At 37.0% G+C, this 27,924-nt stretch overlaps 1 protein-coding gene across 2 annotated transcripts; it reads left to right on the top strand.

Moving 5' to 3' along the window:
• Window positions 1-40: 40 nt before the first annotated feature.
• SNRPG (small nuclear ribonucleoprotein G) lies at window positions 41-27,924 on the top strand. Of its 2 annotated transcripts, none has more exons than XM_081734855.1 (4): window positions 41-197; window positions 3,924-3,946; window positions 18,757-18,881; window positions 27,621-27,924. In XM_081734855.1, exons 1-4 carry the CDS (start codon window positions 166-168, stop codon window positions 27,669-27,671), a joined length of 231 nt encoding a protein of 76 aa, XP_081590981.1. In that variant the 5' UTR covers window positions 41-165; the 3' UTR covers window positions 27,672-27,924. The 2 variants fall into 2 exon arrangements, with proteins under 2 accessions (XP_081590981.1, XP_081590980.1); XM_081734854.1 differs by lacking the exon at window positions 41-197 and adding an exon at window positions 245-375.

The raw sequence follows: 27,924 nt of genomic DNA, 5'->3' as shown, positions 1-27,924 counted from the left end.
TTTTGACTACCCTGTACGGTTTTTGAAATTGTTGAATTTCCACTCCTGTTTTCTGACAGGAGGGTAACGCTTCTTGTGGGTTATCGTGTAAAGGTAGAATTTTGGCGCCGGTTGGGCACATTTGTGTCATTTTAGTTGAAGATACAAGTTAGTTGTGCGTAAAAAATGAGTAAGGCTCATCCACCTGAGTTGAAAAAGTAAGTATTAACTCTCATAAAACAAATAATCGTAATACAGTAATTTGTTTTTGTCCGAGCGTATGGCCTTTGTGTTAAAGCATGGCACCCGCGTGATTATTGGTGTTGAATTGTCGAAAACAGGGTTGCGTATTGAGCATAGAGCATTTTCTGTATTTCATATGCATGCTTGCACAAGTTAAGTATTATTTGTTTTAAAACAGTGCCATAGGTCTTTAAGTATAAGTTGATTTACATCGTAGTTAAAATGCTTCGGTCATCATGGTGGTAGCAGTACAAACCGTATTCACATCTCTTTGCAAAGGAAATTAGTCTAAAGTATATTAAAATTGAAGGATATAGTATACAACAGGTCCTCATCATTTCCCGAGGACTCACGAAGTTCAGTTTTTTACGGATTATTCATTGAGGATCTAGGAACTTGAAAATGGGGTAACAAAGCGACTTTCATTTACTTATCGACTGAAACTTGTACATGACATACCACCATTTCTGTACGTGGTGCAAGAGTTTCAACTATCCTAGAGTACGGTGCACTTTATGTGCGCCTCTGTAGTGCCCTTGTAGTTTATATTTCACTATATATGTGTGTGTGGGGGGGGGGGGACTTGAACGCATATTGCATGTCTTGTGCTCGTGGATAGTTCTTACTGTTGCATTACGTACAAACGTGATGGTATTTCATGTAAAAGTTGTAATAGCACACATAAGAAACGCAGATCACGGTGTACTCATACTGCATATTCCAGTGTGAGTACAACATGATCTGGGTTTCTTACGTTGTATTACCACTTGTACATGACATATCACCATTTCTGTACTTGGTGCAAGAGTAAGAACTATCCTCGAGTACGGAACACGATGAGGAGCTATTGTATACTATTACTAAATTGATTATTGTACACTGAGTGAATCTTAAAACTTAGAACAATTTATTGAGATGAGTACTCAGTACTGTCCTGTAGCAGTTCATACTTACCCGGAAAAGATACTAACCACCGTTTTATTTATAACGGGAAAGATGTATTGATGCGTATATAGCATCGGAGATCCAGATCGTTCATATGGAATGAACTATGAGTCAACCCACGACATTTAGGCCTCAGTATACTCGACGGTTAGATTGAGGATATTTGAGACCTTCAAATAGCCTGAGTTTATTTTTGGGAGTTCCTGCTAAGGTTCCGTAGATACGGTACAGGAAAATACAGGATACCTTTCTTCCACAGAAGGGAGCCAATAATACAGTTAAAAATGTACGGTACTTACTGTATCAGGTATATACGTACTTATTTCACCCTGAGTACCCTAGAATGCCAAACGAACGATAACAAATGATGGGATGGGTTAGTCGCCAGGTTGAATGCTTTCTTTGAGACACTATTGGGTCAATCCATACGAAGTGGTCCAGAGGTGGCGGGAGCTCATGTGGTTCGGATTCCACGTTAATCAGTAGGTCCACGTCTCATATAGCCTCGCTGCTGAACGGGACGTAAAACTCATAATCAACTCAACTCGTCCAGAGGTGGTTACTCGACCATCTCCGAAAATTATAAAAATTTGAGTATGATGACCCTTGTGTATGAGGTCAATAACATCATATACGTTGTCGTATGTGCAAGTGTTCCGGCATTTGTGCCGTGTTGACGGACGACTTTGACAACTGAAAAAAAGCACCAAAGTGCATTGCATTCGGTTATACTTTGTTGGATTACATTAAGTTACGTTAGATCACGTTACATTAGGCGTGCAGTATTACTTTAATACGGATCCATAGTACATGTATTAGTAGTAGAAGCAGGAGTAAGAGTAGTAATAGTAGTAGTAGGAACGGGTTAGAAGCCCGGCAGGGGTTGGGTTCTGTTCTCGACATGAAATGGGCAAATTAAAGACTTGCCATTTTTTTCATACATTTTACAATTTCTGGATCCGTATTGTGAAACAAGTGTATCTCTTCACGAAATAGTCCATCCGCCTCCACATACAGTGCATCTAACAACGTCCAAAACAATCAACATATACAACCACTTAACTTTTACCATTCCCCTTACTTCCCTTGTAATCATTCTTTCTCAGAAACTTAAATTCTCCAATTGACCCGGTAAATTTCCTAAAATTGGTCCGGCGATACGGCACTTAACCCAGTGTTCCTGAATGGCGGCCATCTTTGTTGTCGGTGGAGTGCCAATTTTTGCATTTGATGCGTGTACGAGAACTACAGTTGCTCAGGACGTATGAATCAGACGAACACCACACAGAGACGAATGTTTAGAGGATAGATTAAGGTACACAGAGAATATAAACTTTAGCGTCTAAATAAATATGCAGGGTTGGAAACCAATGCATGAAATCACCAGAAAAACTTCAGAAATTTATGCTTTTAAAGGGGCTGTATTTTGGTTGGAATGCACAAAGTTGGGGGCTGATAAGTTTTGTGCTCTATACTATTGCATGTAAAGAGTATGCAGAAATATCCAGAGCTATGATGCTACTGGCACCGTAGATTTACGGGGGTCCAAAAGTTGAAGTTTGTGATTTTTATGCAATAGTTCAGGAGGGCAAAGTGCTAAAAATTGCTGCTTATGCCACAAAGTAATTCTATATGTGATCTATTCAACTTTCGGACCCCCATAAATCTACGGTGCCAGTAGTATCATATCCGAGGATATTTCTGCAGACTCTTTACATGCAATTGTATACAGCACAAAACTTATGAACCCCCAACTTTATGCCATTCCAAAATACAGCCCCTTTAATAGTGTAAATTCCTGTAGTTTTTCTAATAATTTCATATATTGGTTTGTAACCCTGCATATTTATTTAGGCGCTAAAGTTTATATTCTCTGTATACCTCAGTCTATTCTCTAAACATTCGTTTTTGCTTGGTGTTAATCTGATTCGTACTTCCTAAGCAACTGTAGTTTTCGTAAACGCTTGCAAATGCAAAAATTGGCACTCCACCGACAACAAAGATGGCCACCATTTAGAAACACTTGCACATACGAAAACGTGAATGACGTTACTGACTTTCCCATACATACAGTTCGTCACACTCAAATTTTTATAATTTTCGGAGATGGTTGAGCAACCATTTTCACCATTTTTGGGCAAGGTTCTAGAACACAGGTCCTCATCCATATTTGGCTACAATAAAAACCGAACAACGTGTCCTGCGGAGTTCTAACCCGCCTTCAATCGCTAACGCTCGCCCGACAATACTATGTGAATTAAATATTAAACTTCGGTGCACAAAAGAACCAACCTAGCTAGTAACCTATACGATACCTGGATTCTAGAACCTTGCCAGTAGTATGCCTTAGTACTCCTCAGTACAACATGTAAATAAAGGTAAAACCTTTGCATAAAGGACTGTATAATGAAATCAGAAATTTAGTTAAATGTGCTGAAGAAGGTAATACTTCACGTTGCTAGGTTCGATTCAAGTTGACTAGTCTGCATGACAACAGGTGAATAAATTTAAAAAAAAAAAAAAAAAAGCCTTTGCAAGCTATAAAGTAGGTCCCATTGTTGTTTTGAATATAAACTTTCTAGCTCATTGTTAAGTGGAGTTATGCTTATTTTTTATAAATAATAATTTAAGTAAACTTTTGTTGCCTCATACGAAATGTGCGATGTAATGTTTAAAACTGACAATTTTATAATTGAGGTTTGTAATAGTTGTGAATATCGTACGAAAACTAATTTTATTTATTTATTTATTCACAGGTTCATGGACAAGAAGTTGTCTCGTAAGTATTATCATCTTCTAATCTGGTCCTAGCCTTGGAGTTATTTGACTTTTTTTTTCTGTGGATATGAGTATATATGATCTAGGAAGACCCTGGGATTCTAAAACAAAGAAAATTTGAACTTTGACATATTTCACGTTGACGTAATTTATTTTTTTTAGCTTGTCACTTGATAGGTAGACGATGTTCATTTTTTTTACCAGGTCATCCTACAAGTAATGTAGTATTTTTGCACCGAGAGAAAAGGATAACTTATCTGAAACACTTCCGTTTGCTAGGAAAAGTCTCCACTGCAATCTCTCAGCCAATTGTTGAATCCCCACTGAAAGAAGTCGTCCTTGGTTTTGGAGTCAAAGAGCTGAGTCACTGTTTGTCGCCGTCGTCCTAATCTTGTAGTGCTTTCCCGAAAAGGAGGTTTGGCAGCTGTGAAAGACCTCAATCTGTTGGTACAAGATCTCGTTTTATATATATATATATATATATATATATATATATATATATATAAAACTACCGGCCACATCCCTTGACCATATCACATTGTATGGGCACGCTCTTGCGATGAACAGATCAGGTAGTTTCTCCAACAGTGCAGCCCAGAGGGTTTAAGTTGCTGACAGCAGACATTTGCATTGATTGGTTACGTGACAAGAGCTCAAAATGGATTATCGCACAGATCTCTCACCAAGTGTTTAACACCTCTTTGCAGGAATGGAGGTTATCTTTCGGCAGTTCCTGTCCCCCACATCCCCTTTAGGTAACCAGTGACATTTGCGTCTGATATTATGGTAGAGGACTCACTTTTCATCTGTCAGCATTCTGTCTAGAAATAACATACGGGTGAACAGGGACTGATAGTTCCATTAGCTGCTCTTTGTGTTGAGGCATGAACATTGGATACCCAGATACAGTTTCGATACGTATCCAATATACTGCAGATGATGGTGAACGGTCGGATGAGTGACGTGGGGTTCACTGGCCAGTTCAATAGTTTAGATTGGATTTGCCTCCACCGCTGCTCGCAGGACGTTGTCATCCAGATGCATAGGTCTCCTTTCTCGTGGCTTGTAGGTGAGGCTGGTGTCCCCAGACTGAAATATCTGAAACTACCACTGGCACTTTCACATACAGCATCCTGTCCATATACGGCATTTTTTAATTGGTCCCGCTGCTCGTGTTAAATGACTTCGGTGAAATTAATAAATCATGACATGTCCTTACGTGTCCTCCGTTACTGCCATGATCAAATACTATATAATTCCCAAACGTGGAATAGACCGTTCTTCTATACAGTGACCAAATAGTATACAAGGAAATACTCTTTATGATACCTCAGCTTTGGCACATTCCGTAATATTCATAAATTACCATTAAAAAAAAAAAAAAAGTGAAGATCTTGTGAAAAAGGACTTAAGCCATTTAGGATGAGTCATATTGTAACACTCGAAATATATCAAAACTCCGTCGTAGCGTACATTAACTTCAGTGTGGAAGATACAGGGTCGATACCCGGTGAGAGCTTATGTGGTTCTGATTTCACGTTAAGCTCTAGGTGCACGTCTCATACTATGGTCTATGTGATGAAAAGAATATTAAGCCCCAAATCAACCAAATAACACAGTAAAAGTTATTCTGCAATATAAAATACAAGTATTTCATAGAATAATTGAGTTCGTCATTCACATTCTGATTTAAACTCTATAAATTCAACAATAGATGCGGTTCAACAATAGAATATATATCATACTCGTGATTTAATTTTGAACAACAAAATACCGAGCAAAGTAGCTCAAGTGGTATAGCGTTTGCTTCGAATTCGGGAGGTCGTGGGTTCGATTCCCGCTGCCGACCATCCTGACGGGTTTTCCAGCGTTTCCCTGGCAAATGCCGGGGTGGTACCTACTAAACAGGCCCTGGCCGATACCTTCCCAAATCCTTTCCATTGTTGTTGTTGTTGTTGTTGTTGTTAGATATCCAGTATACAGTAGCTCCTGAGCTGTATCTGGTGATTGTTAAATAAATAAATTAATTAAATGAAAGTGAAAACTGAAAAATTTCGAGAACTTACATAAGCGGCCTAGCATGTAGGAATTATCCATTTGGACTATTCTTGGCATAAGGCTAGGCTTGGGAATCTTTATATGTATTTACTAGCAAATTCCTCCACGTGTTACTGTCAATAATATATATAATATATATGTGTGTGTGTATGTATATATGTATGTGTAATGGTCAATAACTTGGTAGCCAAGACTGCAAGTTTTGCCGCTACTTGAAACTTGGACAAGTGGAGGTCTTTATTCCTGAATTATTGCCCATTAATTTTTATTTTAATACACAGTCCAATTTTCGGAGGATAAAAAAAAAAAGGAAAAAAAAAACTATTTCTTTTCGAGACTTAAAACTTTGACATAGTGGTAGATCTTAATGAGTACACACACCCAAACAGTCTCTCTAATTGCCAACAAGGTGTGGATTTTGAAATCCTCTAAAATGTTAGTTGCTGACATAAGCTCTAGAGTGCATTTTTTTTTTCCACCTTGTACACCGATCCTATTTAAGGTTCCACTTCCATTATATTTGTCTGTTCTAAGACTGTCACGTGTGCAATATGTGATGTGAGGAGAAACTAGTATTTCTATACCATTATATAAACTTACTTGTCCTGAAAAGAAGAGAGAAAAAGCCTCAAGTGTTGCGGAAACCATATTTGTTGCCAATAAGTTATAACACTTGTAGGTACACAAAATCAATCTTTCTTGAATTTAAAACTCCTTTCAGTATAAGTTTTTCTAAAGATGTTTAAATCTCAATATCACTTACCAAACTCGCTCTGAAAAAATACTGGGAAGTAGTGGGTGGCGGGTATTACCTTATTTACGTCGCATGTTGCACGTGACCATGGTTTGTGTAGACAGAAATGTCGTGGAAGTAAAACCATGGATAAGATCGGAGTAAGATGGCAAGGTAAGATTGTTTTCTGTTAGTTAAGTAAATGCACTGGGTATTTTCTCGTAAAGGTTAGCTAAAACTTCAATTATTATTATTATTATTATTATTTTTTTTCGCAATTCGGAAATTTTAGTTTTAAGTAAAATAGCGTATATTATTTCATATAAATAATAGTAATCCATACATTAATTTGTTTGTAAACTAAGGTGAGGGATTTTCATTCATTCAGTGTATTCAGAAGTTCACGCTGGTTTTACAAGTCTTAATATTTATTAAGTGTTGTACACCTTGTCTCAGAAAGGTTGAGCGCATTCTTTATTGGTGTTTTGAGGCAAAAATTTTCAAAGTCCAACTTCGGGTATCTTCGGGAAATAGTAAACCAGGTTCGAACCTCCAAGCCAGTCTTTGCAATCGGGAAAAAGTTTGCAGATGTGTTTTTCTTCTTTTAAATATAATAAGACTTGTTATCATGTGTTGAAAAAAGCAACATTGATTGAAATAGTTGACACAATATTTCGAAACTTTGTATTAATGTCACCACATGCTTGTTTGTCATTTAGCTCTCCATACGTAATGGAACATTTAGATATGTAAACGAATCTTTCCATATGTAAAAGAATGCTCAAAGTTAAGATATAGAACATAATTATCGCCTAAGTACTAAAATAATAGTCAAAGTAGAACAAAAACAGCGTTTCTAGTGGGTATGAATGTCATAATTTTCTTGAGAGCCGTTATACATCGCTAAAAGTACCTTAGCAGAAGTCCTTGTGTTAGCTCACTGGTAAGCTGTTGGATTTCAAATCATAAGGGTGTGAGTTCGAATCCCTTCTGGGTCAATGCTCTTTTAAAATTATATTTTCCGCAATGCATGAAAAATTATATAAAATAATGACATTAAATACATCAGTTGTATATATATAACAAAATCATTGCAGAATGTAGTAATTATTATGTTTAAAATATAACATCTGAAATAGGTAGGTGTCCACAGTAGGTCTGTATTATATATATGAGAATGTTAAATACAAGTTAAGAAACTCGTTCACTAGCAATAAATAAATCATGTAGTGTATTTATTTGCAGCTATTTGTCATATAGAGGGTAATTCTCAACATTCATAATACAGCATGTCATTTATGTTCTTGAAAACTTATTCGATGCATAAACCGAAGGTTTAAACAGAGAATACAAAGGCGCAACGCTCGCAAGAAATTCATGAACCCCAAAGGTCACGTGAGCAGACTGGAATTGTCCTTATGAAGCACGCCACAGCAGAAAGTCTTTACATAGATTTTCAATTCAATTCCTGATATATGCTTTTGCAATGTGCAAGTGGTGATGCCTTTAGTCGCTCTCTCTTGCTCGCTCGCTCACTCTCTATTTATACAGAATATAAAAGTGGATGTATGTGTGTGTTTCAACATAATTCTGATATATCTAGCGCAATTATAACTGTATTTCTTACAGTCTGGAAAAGAGTACTGTCGGGATACATATCAAAAATGCTAGAAACTGGTCGATATTAGTATCGAATCCATAGCTTCGTGGTCGCTTAGGTGAATAGTTCTACTTTCAATTCAAGTCCAATTAAGTTCCCATTAGCACCCAGGGTGGTTACGTAGCGACATAAAAATATCGAAATCAACCGATATTAGAATCGAATCGTAAATTTTCAGCGCCGCTAACAGTGCCGCATTTCCCATTAGTCCATATTAGTCCACATTTCACATTAGTCCCATTGCCTAGAGGGCAATATATTTGCAGAGTGCAAAGTTTAAAACTTGAATAATATTTTAATTTTTTCCGTATGAAAAAGTTAAAAATCAAGAGCAAATACACTATTTCATGAACAATCCTCTTTTACTGTTCTAATATGTATAATAATAGCGTAAGAAATCTAAAAATAATTCAGAACACGTTTCACATTTGTTATTTTTTGTTACGTAGTTCTAGCTGTAGCATGTAGTGAGTGGTATTTAAATGTAATAAATTCGCTAATTAAGCATATTCGAATTAAGTTTTATTTTTAAGTTAGGGATGAAGGGGCGGAGAAAGCAAAAGTGCGTAGAGGCGCCGAGCTTTTAAATGCAACACTGGTCGCTAAATTAATTGGTAGAAATTTTAATGTCATTTAAGACCAAATTTAGTCCTAACGGTGGCAGTATCCGTTTGCTCTCCTAGGAGAAATGAAAGGGGCTGACATCAAAATTTTATATATATATATATATATATATATATATATATATATATATATATATATATATATATATATATATATATATATATATATATATATAAAGACCGACATTAGTGTCGAATCCATAATTTTCGAGGTGGATTAGATAAAGAGTGGCACTCCAGGTGCTTAATGATATAGAAAATTAGTTTTTCTTTCTTTTTTTACGTTGGTCTACTTTTCCTTGATTTGAGACTTTCAAATTTCATCCTATTTTCTACTGAAATGTGTCTGTAAGGCAACAAAGAAATAATTCTATATGATAAATTTAAATTCATTTTAATTCGGAAGTTGAGAAACACTTTGCCATTATATATCGTAAAGGTCAGATCCACCAGCATAGTAACAGAGAGGTGCTTGAGCCATTGACGGTAGAAATTCAAACTCCGGTAAGTGATAATTTCACAGTCTTGTTTTATTACAAGTGTAGCCTCTTTAGTCAACGGAGAAGAGGACGTGGATCATGGGTCAGAGTTGATGTCGATGGGTCGGAGTTGGTCGCAATGGTTCAGAGTGGTTCATAGTTGGTGGTGGGTCAGAGTGGATCACGATGGATGATGGGTCAGAGTGGGCCAATGGGTCATTTGGGTGGTGGGTGATACTGGATCATGGTGGGTCGTGGATCAAATTTTCATTGACCCACACCATCTCTGGTTAAAATTGTACTAAAGAGAAGAGGCACCGAAGATGCATGTCGGCTATTATGCTCAAATTTTGCACATAGATAGTACCCCACCAGAAAGCAATAAATCTGAAACGGTTCACGGTATCACCTCCTAGAACTCGAGATGTAGGGGTTTGTCTGATTGGCTAAATTAAGACGTCAATGATTTATCCATCAACAAGCAAGCTTTTTATGATCGTTTCCGTAGGGAAATCAGAAGAACACGTGCCTAGTAATCGTAATATTGATAGTTCGCGTCCACCCCGGGGTATTTTTTTTTTTTTTTTTTTTTTGACTCACCTAAATATAAACAAATCACACATATAGGCATTTTAACATATTTTGGGAGAGTAATTTTGTGGTTCGTTGTCGTTTCATCGCGTCTCTGCCGCTGGTAGTAAAGTTTTCAAAATTGAACTGGGGCCACCGCGGATTGTCGCTGCGGGGCCACCAATTTTTGGCGAGAGGTCAATAGTTGACCATCTGTAGTCCACCGACGCTTACAGCTTAGGGTAATGAACGATGTCTTTGCCTTGTAGACGTCATGACTACCGACATCGGCAGTCAACTAGCTTTTAGTATTCCTTTACTAACCATCTATCGTTCATGTTTATACACGGTGTTGTAATAATAATAATAATAATAATAATAATGATAATAATAATAATAATAATAATAATAATAATAATAATTATTATTATTATTATTATTATTATTATTATTATTATTATTATTATTATTATTATTATTTGTAGTAATAGTAGTATAATTGATAATAGAATAATTATATTGTCTATGTATTGTCTAGGTAGGACTACACACAGGATTTGGCTCGTTTTAGTTTGACTCGACTCTAATCCGAGTCGAGTTGGAGGATATTTTTCGCGCCGAGTCCTAGAGTAGACCTCAAAGATGTCTGTTTCGAGTCGAGTCGAGTTTCAAAGAAAAGTCGCTCGTGCCCATCCCTACTAATGAGAGCTTAATCGGAGTTAAGCGAAATCGAAAGTCACACTATTTATCTAAGCGACCCCGAAAACTATGAATTCGACACTAATACCGATCATTTCCTAGCAATCTTTTATATGTATCCCCCTCCCATTCACCATAGGTAACCCGACAGCACTCTTTTTCAGACTATAAGAAATTTGGTTAAAATTACTCTAGGCCAGTGGTTCTCAATCTAATTCCTATCACGATCCCCTTTTATCACATCCTCTTGCCAGCGACCCTTTTATAATTTGTGTTTTATAATAAGCTTGTGTGGGATTTTTAACATACCTATTTCTATAATAGTAGAATCCATTTCTTGTTTATAGTGAACAGTGCCGTGGCATGGAAAATCAGCGCTCGGGGCGAGAGTATACGACGATGTCTCCGTACATATGAGTGAGGTCGACAGACTAGCTGCGAAGCGCCACCATGGTTGGCACGAAGCTCAATAAAATTTTCAAAAGTAAACTCTGCCTTTTCTTGATTTTGAGCACATTTTATTACGTTTTTCCTTCTATTTTATACATGTACACATGCACTTTCCTATAGGGATACACGCGAGACGCGAGAAGTCTCGTCTCGTCTCGCATTTGCGATACGAGACACGAGACGAGAGTGAAAATTTTATGCGAGACGCGAGACGAGACTAAACCATGCGAGACGAGACGCTAGACGAGACTCGGTTAAGTCTCGCACGAAGAAGTCTCGCGAGACTTCTCGCAGTCTTGCAACATTTATGAATTACATTTAATTGTATATTTAGTAATTTTACATTTATTGAGTTTTCTAAGTTGACCATTAATGCCTCCAGGAACAAAAAAGTGATTGGGGCAATAGACATTTTATGAGATTTATTATTAATCAAGGTTAATTTTCAGAATTAAAGCCTTCTTTAGTTTCTAAAAAAGAAAAGCTTTGTAAATTGGAAATTTATTACAGCATGGATTTAGGACTTTATTTTGCGACACAAACATATACACGCGGGCGCGCACGAATACATGAACTTCTATTTTTGGTCTGAAAAGCGAATAAGACTCCCTATTGCTGCTAAATATGATATTTCTGTTGTTTCTGTCTTTTTTACATTACTACTAGCGATTAATGTTGGGGGATGGCGGGGAAATCCCCTCTCGTCAAAATTTATCCCCGGCCCGGCTCGCAGAAATAACATGATATTTTTACATGGAATAAGTATTTTCTTTCTATATATTTATCAAAAACATCCCCCTCTAGTTCGGAAGTTTAATTCAAATACTGGTTTGGCAGGATGTCCCTATAGGTTTCGTGGGAGATGGTAGGAATGGCCCTATATCTGTCAGTAATTTTATTTTCTAGATCTGGCAGTATAAGTTGAAAGCGAAAGTTGAACCGAACTTGTGTCCCCTCCGGTAAAATGCGATAATCCAACATTGCTACAAGCCCGAACGAACCAAAAGAATTGGGTCGTATTGTGTTGTGAGGAATTCTTTTGTTGTGTACAAGCGCTTTTGGTGGTATAAAAAACATCTTTATACTGGAAAATCACCCTTCAAGGAAACGACCAAAACGTGTAAATGTTGATAGTGGCGACGATATTTTAGAAGAGGCAAATATTGCTGGAGACCTCTAAGCTGGAAAACAATGTTGGATCCAGTGCTGTAAATTATGCTATTAATTTGACGAAAATTAATGGTCCAGCGATCAAATTCCAGCACAACTTTTCTTTTAATTTGGAGCGGAGGGGACACAAGTTCGGATACCATATTGAACTCTAGGTTCCGTCTCCTTAGGATGTTATGAACATTCATCCCATGGAAAGCAATGGCAAACCACCATTCACCTTGCCAAGGGACTTTTAGGTCAAATACCTGCCTTCGGACAGAATATCACATCATTATTCATTAACAGCCATAGAATAACACATTGCAAAATTTTGACCTAGAATATATGCGAGACCATGCAAAAAAGTCTCGCGCGAGACGCGAGATGAGACTCAAAATTTTATGCGAGACGCGAGACGAGACTTCACATTTGCGAGACGAGACGAACGCTTGAGGTTACGAGACGAGACGAGACTTTTCCATTTCTCGTCTCGTCTTGTCTCGCGTGCATCCCTACTTTCCTAACATGAGTAACACACTTCCTCCGAAATTTGTGCCCCCTTTTTTCGGCGCCCGGCATTGACAGTGGATACAGTAACTGTACTATCTATATTCCCAACGACGAAAATGCTGGTTCAAGATGGATGTTAAACTCCTTCTTTGAAGAGGCCATTAACGTATCTGATCTAAGCCCACAACTTCTTAACCAAATAATAGAATGATCATGCTACAAGTCTTTGCAACTGGTTTTCTGTAACAAAGACTTGGACAAGTTCTGCCTGATGAGGAGAGAAGAATATCCTGGTCTGGTATCTGCTGCTTTAAAAGTAATAATTCCATTTGCTACATCGTACTTATGCGAAAGTTATTTTTTTCATGGTAAACATTAAAACAAAGACAAGAAATCGCTTATCAGTTGAAAATGGCTTCATAATGTTCGTCACGAAGATTTAACCGGGCATTGCTGCACTAGTGAAATTACACCATGCTTAGGTATCTCATTAGGTTTCAATTTTAATTGTATTTCAATGTGCAGGTTTTGTTCCATGTGTATTTTTCTAGTATTTCTATATACAGTTCTCATTAGTATCATATCATACGTCTTTCATTTAAATTCATTTTTAAACAACTCTGCACCCTTTGACAATGTTCAGTAGACTTATTTTTTATTGTTCTGTACAGTATGTATAAAAAATAAAAGTATGCCTATCAGAACAAAATAATTTCCGATATTAGATTCTAACTATATTTATCTCTTCCGCTTATCTTCGCGACCTCCTAGGGGCCACGACTCCCAGGTTGAGAAACCCTGCTCTAGGCATACATGAGTTATGTTGAAACATACATACATACACTTTTATATGTATAAATGCAGATAAGAGAGAGTTGAGAGAGAGCGATTAAGGTATTACCGCTCTCAATCTCTTCACTTTACTTTTGCGATTCGTGAATTTCTTACGTGACAGTTTGGGGCTAGCTAGTTTTTTGTCTTGAACCACGATCCGATTTTCGATATGCTCTACCTAGATGCTGTAATGCGAATATTGAGAAGTTACCTGCGTATTAAAATAGCTGCAAATAAATACATTACATAACTTATTTATTGCTATTACACGATTTTTTTAATTTGTATTTAATATTCACATATAACATACCGACGTTCTGTGAATACCTCAAATGTTATATTTTAAAGATAAGAATTGCTTATGTCGTGAAATAATATGAATATATATATTCAACTGATATATACAACTGATGAATTGTAATGTAACTATTTTACATAATTTTCATGCATTGAGGAAAGTAGAATATCATAAAAGAATCTCACCTGAACGGGTATCGAACTCACGATTTAAACGCTCGGCGGTGTACCACTGAGCTAACATGACCGCTTTTCGGAAGCTGCTTCTGAAATATAACTGAGCTCATACGTAAATTATTTTTAACGTATGGAAATCACAATGACGAAACGAGAGTGTGAATATGTAGTTTCGAAATATTGTATCATTAACTATTTCAATCAACTTTACTTTTTTTCTACACTTAATACCATTTCAACATGTCTTATTATATTTAACAGAAGGAAAAACATATCTGTACATTTTATCCCGATTGCTAAGGTTGGCTTGGAGGTTCGAACCAGCAGCTTTAGTTTACTGTTTTCAGAAGATACCCGAAGTTGGACTTCGAAAGTGTTCGTCTCAATACAGCTATCATCATATCGCTCAATCTGTTTGGTATATGGTATATGTTTTTATACGTGTAAAGTCAGTATAACAATTCATTCTTTAAACAGCTTTTCGTATGTATTAATACTCCTTTATAAAAACTGTTTTTAATATTATTATTACGGCGCACCATTTTCAGATTTCTTTCGCGAGTCGTTGACCAAGTCGTTCCCCACAATAGGCGTGTCGTGCAATTAACCAACCACGCGTCAGGTACTAGCTTTTACCTATTGCCTCCTGCTCACAGCTCAGAACATTGGTAACTATGGATAGACGTACAGCAGTAATTACTTTATGGGAGTTGGAAGGCTATTCTGCAACTGCGGCTAGCAGGCGAGTAGGTGTCCCGGCCTCTACAGGAAAGCGATGGATTCGGAAATATGGTCGTCCTACACGTCAAACTGGTAATTTACGATCTTCTAGTTGTCAGCATGTGTCAACCGAAGCCGAAGATGCGAGATTAGTAAACGAAGCCCGGCTAGACCCACTAAGGACGTCTAGACAGCTAAGGGAAGCTTCTCTTTTTCCTGGTAGTAAGCATACAGCTCTGCGAAGGATTCGTCATGCCGGGTTACGTGGCTGTGTTGCTGCCGTGAAGGAAAAACTCTCAGACGACCACAAAATTTACCGTCTCGCGTTTGCACAGGAGAATGTGGGTCGCAATTGGGAAAACGTAGTTTTCTCAGATGAATCCATATTCACAACATCAAATGAGGGACGCCGTTTTGTGTATCGCCCGAGAGGCACCCGATATGACCCTGGATGTGTTGCTGCTTGAAATCGCAGTGGCCATGTATCTATTTCATGTTGGGGTTGGATTTTCAGGCGCGGAGCAGAACAGCTTCACAGAATTGAAGGACACTTGGACAGTGCTCAGTACTTAGATATTATGAGTAATATCATGGTGCCATCTGTACGAGTATTTCAGCCTGATGGTGTAATTCAGTTCCAGCAAGACCAGTCGCCAATACATACTTCACGTGTGGTTCAGGAATGGTTCCCAGGGCAGCCTGAGATTGATTTAATTGACTGGCCGCCTCGTGGAGCAGACCTCAATCTCATGGAAAATATGTGGGCAGAAGTGAAGAGTACTCTAAGGGATAGTTGGCCTGAGGCAGATCCACCAGAACCCAAGATGACCTGTGGCATCTTGTTTCCAAAGCATAGCTGGAGGTAGGGGAAGGAGATAAATTTGTCACCCATTTAATAGATTCCATGCCCAGAAGAATAGGGCGTGTAATAAATTCAGAAGGGTGAATTTTTTTTATTCTAGTGTTTGTTTTAAATTGATAACATAGATGTAATATTTTATGTAAGACTCCTGTAATTGGGATTCTCCTGTTGGAGTCAGCGGATTTAAATAAATAAAATAAGTATTGGAAACAATATTAATGTCCCCGCCTTAACTCCCGAAAACAGTCCTTTTCAGGGCTACCTAAACGCTTCTGAAAATATCTCTAGAAGTAAACCACTCCTTGAATCCGATTTCTGTGCAATTCTACTAACAAAAAAAAAAAAAAAAAAGATAATTCTCTGCAGGCTTTGAACTCAATACGACCTCATTAACAAGCCCGTACTCTACCAGTGAGCTAACATGAACACGCAAATCCAACCTGAAGAAACACGACTTTCAATTTCCGGTATTCCATTACACTGATGGTCATATACTTTGCAAATGTTGTATTCAACTTGGGATATTCCGCAACACATAAACAAAGCAAGGGAGAGAGAGAGAGAGAGAGAGAAATGAATATACAAAAGCATATTCAACGTATTCGAATGAGAGTCTAAGTAACGATATTCCGTTCTAAAGAGAATTTGTTTCTTCCCGTGACGTTAAGGGGATCGGGAAAAGTTATGTGTCTTGAAGCAGGATCCGACTTTGGATACTCTGTTTACACACTTTCTATATTCGTAGGAATATACTGTATTTCACGAATGTAAATGACATGCTGTATTGAGAATATTGAGAAGTTACATCTGTATGACAAATAGCTGCAAATAAATACACTACATAATTTATTTATTGCTATTAAACGATTTTCCTAACTTGCATTTAACATTCTCATATATAATACCGACCTACTGTGAAAATTATCTCAGATTTTATATTTTAAACATAATAATTACTACATTCTGCAATGATTATGTTATATATATACAACTGATATATTTTAATGTAATTATTTTATATAATTTTTCATGCATTGCGGAAAATATAATTTTTAAAAAAAGGCATTGACCCAGATAAGATTCGAACTCATAACCTTATGATTTAAGGTCCGACAACTTACCAGTGAGCTAACACAAGGACTTCTGCTAAGGTACTTTTAGCGATGTATAACGGCTCTCAAGAAAATTATGACATTCATATCCACTACAAACGCTGTTTTCTGTTCTACTTTGACTTTTATTTTAGTACTCAGGTGATAATTATATTCTATGTATTAACTTTGAGCATTCTTTTACATATGGAAAGATTCGTTTACGTATCTAAATGTTCCATCACGTATGGAGAGCTAAATGACAAACAAACATTTGCTGACATTAATACAAAGTTTCGAAATATTGTATCATTAAATATTTCAATCAATGTTGCTTTTTTTCTACACTTGGTAACAAGTCTTATTATATTTAAAAGAAGAAAAACACATCTGCAAACTTTTTCCCGATTGCAAAGGCTGGCTTGGAGGTTCGAACCTGGTTTACTATTTCCCGAAGATACCCGAAGTTGGACTTTGAAAATTATTGACTCAAAATACCAATAAAGAATGCGCTCAACCTTTTTGAGACAAGGTGTACATAGTATATCGTAATATGTGAAAGTTCGCAACAAAAGATTAAATTGTCGGAAGGGGGCGGATGATACAGCTTGGATGTACCAATAATGTACTGCTTGAAAGCTCAAAAACTCAGGTGGGTCCAACCCTGGATAATCCATGTTAAAAGGGAACATGTCTTTCTGAAATATTGAAAACATTGTCCCTCGTACGTTCTTTAACTTTTTTTTTTTTTTTTGTACTGTTAGAGGTCGTCCACATACTACGTAACGTTATTTGGACAGATTTTACCCTCTCCCTCCCCTTTGTTACGTAATATTTTTTGTTTATTTTGGAGTTATTTTTAATGGTGGAACTTATTACAAAATGCTTGTATTTTAAATATATTCTTTCTTATTCTTCGAAATAGCATACTGTCGTTTTCCCAAGGAGATTGTACTCATACTTTAGGACATCGAGGAGTGACAAAGAGGAAATGCTGTCGGAAGATGCAGGTAAAACAGGATCTAAAGAACTAACATGGACTCTTTTTCGGGATCCAGGATGCTTCGTGTATTTGAAGTTCGCCAGTTTCAACGATGCATAGAAGTTCTCTTGCTCGTCGGCCACAGATTCGCAGTTACTGTGCATACGTGGAGAAGCAGGGACATCTCGTTAGTGAGCAAGCTTTCGAGCATCATCTTTGGACTTCAGTTTAGCCTTTTACAAATTCTTCTTGTCTTAAATTAGTACCGAAATGCGAATAAACTCGATTTCTCCAAAATAAAATTAAATTAAAAAAGAAAAAAAAATCAGTACGAAATGAATAACCGACGAATTAGGTTTTTAATATCTTACTTTGCTCTGCAAGTTGTGGATAGTTTCATCGCGGAAAATATTTCACGAAAGAGAGTTTCTTCTGTTCCACATGCGAAACCCATTAGAAAAATAGAGTGGGGACATGAGGGCATTTTTAAGCGGTGATTACAATCACTAATAGCTAACTCGAGAAAATTGTGTGCCGTAAATGCAATGCTGCGATAGCCACAAAACTGAGTTTTATTGTATTGTAATACACGCAAGGTTTGTCACCAGTCATACTGGTGTCAAGTAGCATCTTCGAATCCCTTCTACATGGTTCAGTTTATATAGGATATATGTTCGCGATTTCCCAAAACAATAGAAATATTTACCTTATTTATGTAAAGAAAACTGAATACAATTATTTGTTTAAAAGATTGCATATAAACCTGACAATAAAAATTATAACAAAACATGCGTTGCGTAACGAAGACGTAAACCACCTCCCCCCTTCCTTTGCCATGTTACGTAATATGTGAACGTTCCCTTAATGCATGTAGTCCTTGCATCATTTATAATTGTTGTATAATCTTTTTCCAGTGAAGCTGAATGGCGGACGATTTGTGAACGGAATTCTGAGAGGATTTGATCCGTTCATGAACCTCGTGGTTGATGAGGCAATCGAGGAATGTAAAGATGGAACCAAGAACAATATTGGGATGGTGGTATGTATTCAGGATTATTTTTTTCAGCATCAAAATTATAGAAAGTTAAGCCTGCGAATGCATGATGTGGAAATGAAATGATTCGAATAGCCAAGAAGTTGGAAGGGGAAAAGGATATAATTAATTTTTACCGTAATTTCAGTCTGGAAAGATAAAGTACAGTGTATCATTCAGTCATAAAAGAACATCTAGTGACTACTGAAGGAATTAAACTGATGCATGATACAGTACTTACAAAGCTCTATGGAAAGATCAGGTTTCCAAATGTCAGAGATATACTCATTTCTATTTGCTTGCTCTGATGGTCGCAAATTATGTAAGAAATTAACGTTGTAAGACAGTGATTATTGTTTCATAGACCATTGTAGCTTCAATAGTCTTATTAGTACTGAGGAACGAATGCGCCTAATGTTTAATAATGCCGAAATTTTATATATATACTGTATATATTATATAATGGAAATCATGAGAGAAGTGATCACTCAGTTTATGGAGGAGGAGGGTTAGTCTCATCAAAATTTTCGGCATTATTAAATATTTAAATGTGTTCTCGAGTTTAATTTACTAGTAAGATCTTTAGTGTTAACGAAGTTCTGTGAAACATGTTAATTTTTCTGTTTTGTCTTAATGTTAATTTCTTAAGTAATTGGCAACTATCAGAACAAGCATGTGGAAATTCAAGTCAAAAAATAGGTAATTTGAATTGTTGATTATATATATATATATATATATATATATATATATATATATATATATATATATATATATATATATATATATATATTTTACTTACGTAGAAACTTATTAAACCTTGTGAATGCATACAATTACATGGAGTTACTATTGTTTTTTCTGTTACTGTAGAATTTTTCCATCAAATTTCATAAAATTTGGAATTGATAGAGCTTGGACCATCTTTGGAATTCGTATCTTTGACATGGAATAATCCATAGAAATTAAAATAAAAGATAAAAGACGGGATAAGAAGGATACTGTTTGCGTCCTCTACCCTTACCAAACTTTTTAGGTTTACCTCTAAATTGACCTTCCTGTCCGGTATTTTTCACAGAAGGTGTAGTTTTATTGGAAGCCGTGGTGGAGGCTACTGACAGAGTTAAGCCCTCTAAGTCTTTCTGTAATTTATCAATTTTGGCCGTTAGGTCCTCCGTATTTCCCCGAGGGGAGGGAGGTGGTGCTGTGAAGCGTTCGAAGATGGAAGAACATGGCCAGACTTGCCTTTGTATTTAAATTTATTTTTACGATGGTTGTTGGAGAGTTGAGGATTAGTCGTATTGGTGGGTGCGGGGTTCGTGTCTACAAAAGTGTCACGAGACTCCGTAAAAGAGGTCGTTTGTAAAGACGCAAGCTCTTTCCGCACTGCTGCTTTGACTTTATCTTCCAACGTTTTGGCCTGTCTGCGTTCTAGACGATTTTTGTTTAGTTCAATTTGTGTGAGAACCTCCAAAAGCTCGTCCGGGTCGTCAAAGGCATGAAAACCAATTCTGTCTAAATAGTAAGGCAAAAGGCCGTTCTTAATGAATGAACATTGTTCTTCTTTAGATAAATTATCACATTTATCCAAAAGAATAATTTTCTCGCAAACATAGTTACGGACGGATTCTGTTTCACCTTGTACTCTATCATGTAGTTGTTCAAAGATTGAAAGTTTGTCCCTAGCGCGTTTAAAAGCTTCTATGACAGCATCTTTGAATTCAGTATAGGTAGCGTTTTCCAAGTTATTGCGCTTAAGGAGAACGCGAAGTTGACGTCTACCTTTACCTGTAAAACTTGACACTACTACTTGTTTTGCCTGGTCACGGGGAATGTTATTAAGGAAAATAACATCGTCCATTTCCTTAAAAAATTCCTGAATATCATCCTTATCCACATCAAAAGTCGGATAGCGAAAAGCTGCATCGCTAGCAAGTGGATATCATCCAGTAAACCACCGAGGGATTGCTTGGAGTCTGCCGACATGCGGACAATGACCCATCAAGAGACTGGCATACAATGCTTATCTTCGTAGTCGTGCCACTAATAACAACACGGAAGGAAATCAGCCGATTACAGTGTACGAGACGAGTAGGTCAGTAAGCTCTCGTACAATAATCACAATGTGATTACAAAACACATGTAGAATGAGTTAAACAAGAAGGGCTACCATCACAAATGCTACGCATAAAGTTCTGTGTTCGATTCCAGAAGCGGGTTTCGTTATCACGCTGTGAGCATGCGGCCTCAAGGGTACGAGCAGGTTGCGGCACCACGTTGTATGGGAAGGACCACTGGTTCAATTCCTAGCGGTAGCAGAGCGGGTTACGGCACCACGTTGTGTCCGCAGGACCACTACGGGAAGAGCGGGTTTCGGCCAATACGATGTGAGCCCGTGGCCACAAGTGTACGAGCGGGTTTCGGCACCACGTTGTTTGCATATGCTCCTGAGTCTTACCTGGTCTCAGGGCACAGCGCACATTGAACGTTCTTGTCTATGTGAGGTTTCCGTACCTGCAACCTAGAACGTATCTTCATTTTTATATTATTAGGGAGAGCATTTTGGGTGAATGAAAGGTACACAGTTTTCGAGGAGGAAATGTGCGAGTAGAAAGGAAACATTCATTCACAGCAAAGGCAATGTGTGAGGCTTTAATGCGAGTGCCTTTGTTTCTTAAAACTAATCTAATTTGAAATTTAATTCCCGATAAAATTTTGGGTTAGTGTTGGATTGGAAATAACACAGCCTAAAAGGAAACATTCAGATATGAGAGCAGAACGGAAAGTATATGTATAGAAACTGCAACTGACTCGGATTTGCCAATAAATGAGTACTACTTACGGATTTAGTTCCATCCATTCCAGTTTGTTGTAGTCTGTATTAACACTCACACTAACACATCACTAATACACAGTTCTTGAAGGTTATTCAGTGACACTTGTCTTAGTCCGAAAAATGAGGTGGGAAGGTTTTTAGTCCATTAAGCATCTAAATTGCTTGGAGATTAGCTCTGGGCGGCGACCAATTAGGAATCTGGACTCCAGCATCGTAGACTGCTAGGCAACCATCTCTTCCTTCTTTTCTGTATGGGCGAAGTTTTCGGTGATTTTCCCTCTTTTGGGAGGACCACGAGGGTGTCTCCTAAGGATCTGAAATACCCTTAAAGTCTATGACAGTCCTTTTCTCATTTTGGGTATTTTCTTCTTCAGATTCGTATATGCTTTAATAACAAACTAAGACAAATCGGAGTATCTCGCACACAGAGAAGTCGCGCGGTTGAAATATCGAGGTAAAAAGCTTAGTGTTACAAGTTGTTGCTTCTATTTGTAACTTCGCTTGGCGTTGTTCGAAGGATCTGGCGTCCCTATCTCAGCAAATCAATTGCTTGTGATGAGAACGTTCTCTTCAGTGTATTTCCATCTTATGTCTGCAGTTTCGTTGTATGTTTTTTTTTTTTTTCTTTCTTCTGCTCTATCTGCATGTTTGCTTCCGGCTAATGTTGAACTATTGAAAGCTAATTGCATGAGACACGAAAAGTAAACGTTTCTATGCAATGGAAAATTAAATTTAGAATAATCGTGTTTCTTTATTATTTCCTTTGTACTCGTTCTGATTTATTTTGTTTTCCTTTTAGAAATTACAAATTAGATCTGTTTTACGATATAGTATACCTGTTAGTATTATGTTGAATACAGTTGAATACAATTTTAGCTGCGGGGTTTGTAATTTTTACATTTATTGAAAGATTACATTCTTAGAGAATCAGGAGTTTCTAATGCATCGGGTGAAATATCACGGCTTGTCATTAATAATTAACCGTCTTGTCCGATGCATTCAGTAATGTATTAAAAGGTGATTTTAGTTTAGTTTAAGTCAGTTTAATATTATTTTAATCTGTGCAGTATTTTGAAGAAAATAAAAACTGTCGGGAGGATGAATACGTATAGTCTTAATTGGTTGGAAATATTAAGCGACTTTTGAATGACTTCTTAATTCTAGTTGCTTGAATTTTGATTAAAAAGAAAAAAAAAAAAAAAACTTTTGGAATAAGTAGATTGGATCTATTCGAGTAAGTACAGTACTTTCGGGCATTTAGTAGCAGTCTTAATAAAAAAATATAGTAATTAAAGAATCTCTTACCTTTGTATCCACTTAAAAAACAATAATGTCTTAGAGTGAATTCAAAAGTAGTGCTAATAGCATGTAAATGACAGCAGAGTAATTCAAATTCAAGTACTAATTAAATATTCATACTTTGCCCAAAGACAAGTTGAACCAACAATGAGGATAATCGATGCAGTTCTTTTGATATTCTGCGTCTTGAGTATGTTGTATTATCGCGAGCATATTTCTAAGAAGTAGAATTAATTTTCTTGAACAGTGAAATTAACAGGATATCAGAAAACTACAGGATGATTCTTTTATTTATTCAATTTCTCTTTGGATAGTTTGAATATTCATGGCTTGTATCTAGTAGTGTTGTAAAGAAATAGAGAGTTCATATTTTTTCAGAAGAGTACGTTGTTTAGAAAAAAAGTATTGCCTCGTTTTTTTTTTGTTTAGTTTTTTTTTTTTTCAAATACTTTATTTTACGGACTATAAGACGTACTTTTTTCTTCAAAAAATTGCTTCCAAAATTCAGGTGTCTTATAATCCAAATTAATATTTGGTCTAGGAATTAATTCGTGCGGTTGGTACGCACACATTGAAGCTGTAGTACAAACACAAAATACATAAATACCTTAAGAAAAATATTGTCCATCGCTAGCCACCACTTTCGCCCATCTGTCAGGCAATGTACGGATTCCGTGGCGAAAGAAGTCCTCATCCTTGGAAGCGATCCAGTCAGAGACCCATGTTTCGATATCTTCTGAAGAAGTAAACCGCTGTCCAATCAAATCGTTGTTCATGCAATCGAACAAGTAGTAGTCCGAAGGAGCAACGTCTGGTGAATACGGCGGGTGGGGTAAAACTTCCCATCCGACATTTTCTAAATAGGTTTTGACCGGTTTTGCGACATGTGGGCGAGCGTTATCATGTTGAACAATAAGTTTATCATGTCTGTTCTCCCATTCTGGTCGTGTTCTGGCCAGAGCTTGCTTCAAACGCATTAATTGTCGTCGATAACGTTCTCCATTCATAGTTTCACCCGGTTGCAGCAGCTCATAGTACACCACACCTTTCATATCCCACCATATGCACAGCATAACCTTTGCACAGTGAATATCTCGTTTTGGTTGTGATGGACCTGGTTCACCTGGTTTCACCCAGGCCTTTTTTCGTTTAGGGTTCTCGTAATGGATCCACTTCTCATCACCCGTAATAATTCGATGCAGAAACCCCTTTCTGCTCTGTCGTTGAAGCAGCAATTCGCAAATGGTTTTTCGTCTTTCAACGTCTGTCTTTCAATTCATGTGGAACCCAATGTGACATCTTTTGAATCATTCCCATGGCTTTCAAGCGTTTGGAGACTGTTGTTTGATCAACGCCTAATGCTGCTGCAAGTTGTTCCTGCGTTTGACACGAATCCTGCTCGAGCAATGCTGTCAATTCTTCGTCTTGAAATTTTTTTGGCTGTCCAGCTCGCTCTTGGTCTGCCAAGCCGAAATCACCACTTCTAAACCGTGCAAACCACTTCTGACACGTTCGCTCAGCTAGAGCATGGTCACCATACACTTCCACCAAAATACGATGACTTTCAGTCGCACTTTTCTGCATGTTAAAGTAATGCAGCAGGACACCCCGCAAAAACACTTTATCAGGCACAAATTGCGCCATGTTCACTTAACTACAAACTGGTGTTGTTGACGCTTTAATCCACTGCCCTATACTACGAACAATACGCGATGACAGGGGTTTGCAACACATGTGTGGATCCGGGAACTGTGGGACGCTCCGTTCGTTGCGCCATCTCTTGTCCACCCGCACGAATTAATTCCTAGACCAAATATAAAAATGTCCAGTGTTTTATTTAAAATTCCCGCCAGTCTTAAAAATGGTCATATATGCGATGCCGCGGGAAACCTATATCTATCTGGCAACATTGGATTTGACTGCCAGCAGCAGTACACCGATGCGACGAACATGAGTTCACTGATTCACAAGCTTGCTAACGTTGTCTGGCTTTGCAATCTAATAAAATAAATGGTAAAACTGTTACAGTATTTTTAAAAAATGCTTAATAATTAAGGTGCGCTTTAGTCCGTCATATACGGTAGTCGTTTGTAATGTATCTGACATTTATATAAGTAAGAAGTATTTTTATGTGGGTAATTACCAGAAAATGCAACATAAACCCTAGATAGTAATACGGTACAAATATTTACAATATATATGTAAATGAAATCTTCGGCTAGGCTAAAGGAGACATACAATATATATGAGTATCATACCTACTAATAATCCGGGTTTCAGCAGTTCTTCACCAATAGCAACCAAGAAATAAAAGTATAAATGAAAATTGTTTTTTCGCGTAAGTAGGCTTTTAATAATTACGAAAATATCACGTACAGTATAAAATGCAAAAACTTGTCTAAAGGTAAAAGCTAATACTAATTTGTCTACTAGTATTTTTCTAAATATGACACACAAATAATTGTCGCAGGGCCGGCTTTACCATATGTGCAACACGTGCCCTTGCACGGGAGGAAAGTTTGAAGGGGTTCCAAAATCTGTCATGACTATATTATTTAAATTAAATATTTCTTGTTGGAAACATACTTCATGATGATGGTAGTTAAATTTACTAAACTGACCTTCTATTTGAATACTTCTTTCATAAATCATGTTTAGGTCGCATTAGTTTGTCACATGGACTGTGCTAAACCAAATGGTCAAATAAATCCCAGCATAAATTGCTTGATTGTTGTCAAATACAAGAACTCAATTCTCGAACACCTGTTCCATTTAGTTAGATATCACAGTTCTGATATGAAAGCTAGTCTTGGCTTTATCACAAACCAGTTCCGTATCATTGAAGGTGGAAACAAGTTTTTAAAAAATGTAGAAGGAAAATCAAGAAATAAGGATAAAGCTAGTTGCACTGGAATTACAAACTGATATATTGAGATTGAAGCTCGATATTGAATTCCGTAAAAAGGGTTACCATCTTTCAGGTATGGTTGCTTTCTTTCAATAACATATTATTTAAATTAAAAAGCAGACACAACGAGATTGTATTAGTAGTATTTAAGCCTTTCTGAGTGCGAGTACACTTTCCCTCTTTCATTGTTCATCCTGGAATAGCATATTTAAAATCGTGACTTTTAAGAGTTGTTCTTTCTGGAGGAAGGGGGAGGCGGCAAATGTTGCCATTGCACGGGGCGGCAAATTGCCAAGGGCCGCCCTGATATGTACACACAGGACATGGATATAGGATGACATAATTCGAAGCAATGCTGGATGTTTCAAAATGAATATTAGGCTTAGTATCAATTTCAGTTAACTTTAAAGAACAACTGTTTTGTACACACGCATGCGCTGTTTCCTCTGTCTGCAGTTAGAAAGAGCTAGTATCAAAGATGGCGACTAGAAAGCAGAAAGCCTTTTGTTTTAATTTTGCAAAGACTGAATCTGTAGTTACAGTGCAATCGTCTGTGTAAAGAATTTTAAGGAGAAGCTTAAAACTACGTCCTTATCGTTTGCAGTTGCTACAAGCTCTAAACCCTACAGACTACGGTTTACGTGCTAATTTTGCAAATGAAATATTGCTTCATGACGTTGGAGATTTTCTGGGTCGTGTCGTCTTCAGTGATATATCGATATTTCACCTATCGATGTTAATGTGCACACTCATAATGTTCGCATCAGGGAGTCAGCAAATCCTCAGGAGACGGTACAGTTGCAGCGAGACTCCCCTAAATTGAATGTGTTTTACGCCATATGGCGGAAAGTTTATGGGCCTTTCTGACCTATCGACTCGATGTGTGGCGTGTAAAAAATTATGCTCGCATTGAACACTTGTAGCAAAAACTGTTTAGGTTGCTCTTTCATGTGATGTATTGTTTATAATTGTACGTTAAATTTAATAAGTACTACAAACGTTTTAAACCCTAATATTAATTTTGAAACCCCTGTATTTCCTAGCAACGCTATCGAAGCCAAGATGTAAAAAGGAGAGAAAATTTTTCTTATGAATTTAGCTTACAACAACGATACTATTACTAGTCGAAACTATACTACAACACGAGTTACTGGTGAAAAAAAGTAATTAAATGTACAATAATCTCAGTTTTGCTCGTATAGGTATAAAGAAACAAAGGATTTGTAAGTTACGAGGGCTTTGACTCAAGTTCTGCTGATTATTTCACTTATCTGCAACATAAATCAATAAATAATAGTTACCAGAAAAAGAACGACGGTCTTCGTTAAAAAAAAATCACAGAAAAAACACTACATGAATCTGGTTGAATTATTTTGAATATTGACACTGCCTACAAAAATAGATTGAAGATGTAACGGAAACATGCTGCAATCTGGTGGTGATATTCGAGCCTTGATGTTTATCTTAAATGGATAAGATGAGATGATTCTTTTCATTGCCAAATAAATATCTGGTAGCATCTTAGGTAAACGAAAAGTTTCGAGCGCTATTTCCGGTTAAGAATAAAAAAATAGTTCTTGCATCAAATAAATCTGGTTTTGTCCATTTTTCTCTAATCTGATAAATACACACTTTTGTTGGTAAGTTTATATTACTATTTACTTCTTATAATTCTTAGTTGCTTAAGAATGTATTTTTGTTGCAGGTGATCCGAGGAAACAGTATCATAATGCTGGAGGCGCTGGACAGGGTCTGATACTGGGTGTACTTCCGAATAAAGATGGACTCTTGTTTCATGTGTTTTTAAATGTAACCTTCAACAGTACTTTTTTTTTTGTTTGTTTGTTTTAAAGTTGAGCTGAGCAACTAGAAGACTTTTTACAGAAATGTTTAAATACTATGTATTTGTTTTTCTACCTAGTTGCAGTGTCTAGACGAATGCGATGTCTGCAAAATGCAGCTTGTATGTTTCCTGTCACTTTTGTAAAATAAATTTTTAAAGAACTACA

Source organism: Thermobia domestica, chromosome 12 (genome assembly GCF_964235325.1).
Source record: "Thermobia domestica chromosome 12, izTheDome1.hap1.1, whole genome shotgun sequence".
In the NCBI taxonomy this organism is placed as follows: Eukaryota; Metazoa; Arthropoda; class Insecta; order Zygentoma; family Lepismatidae; genus Thermobia; species Thermobia domestica.
This window is presented reverse-complemented; position numbering and strand designations above follow the sequence as displayed.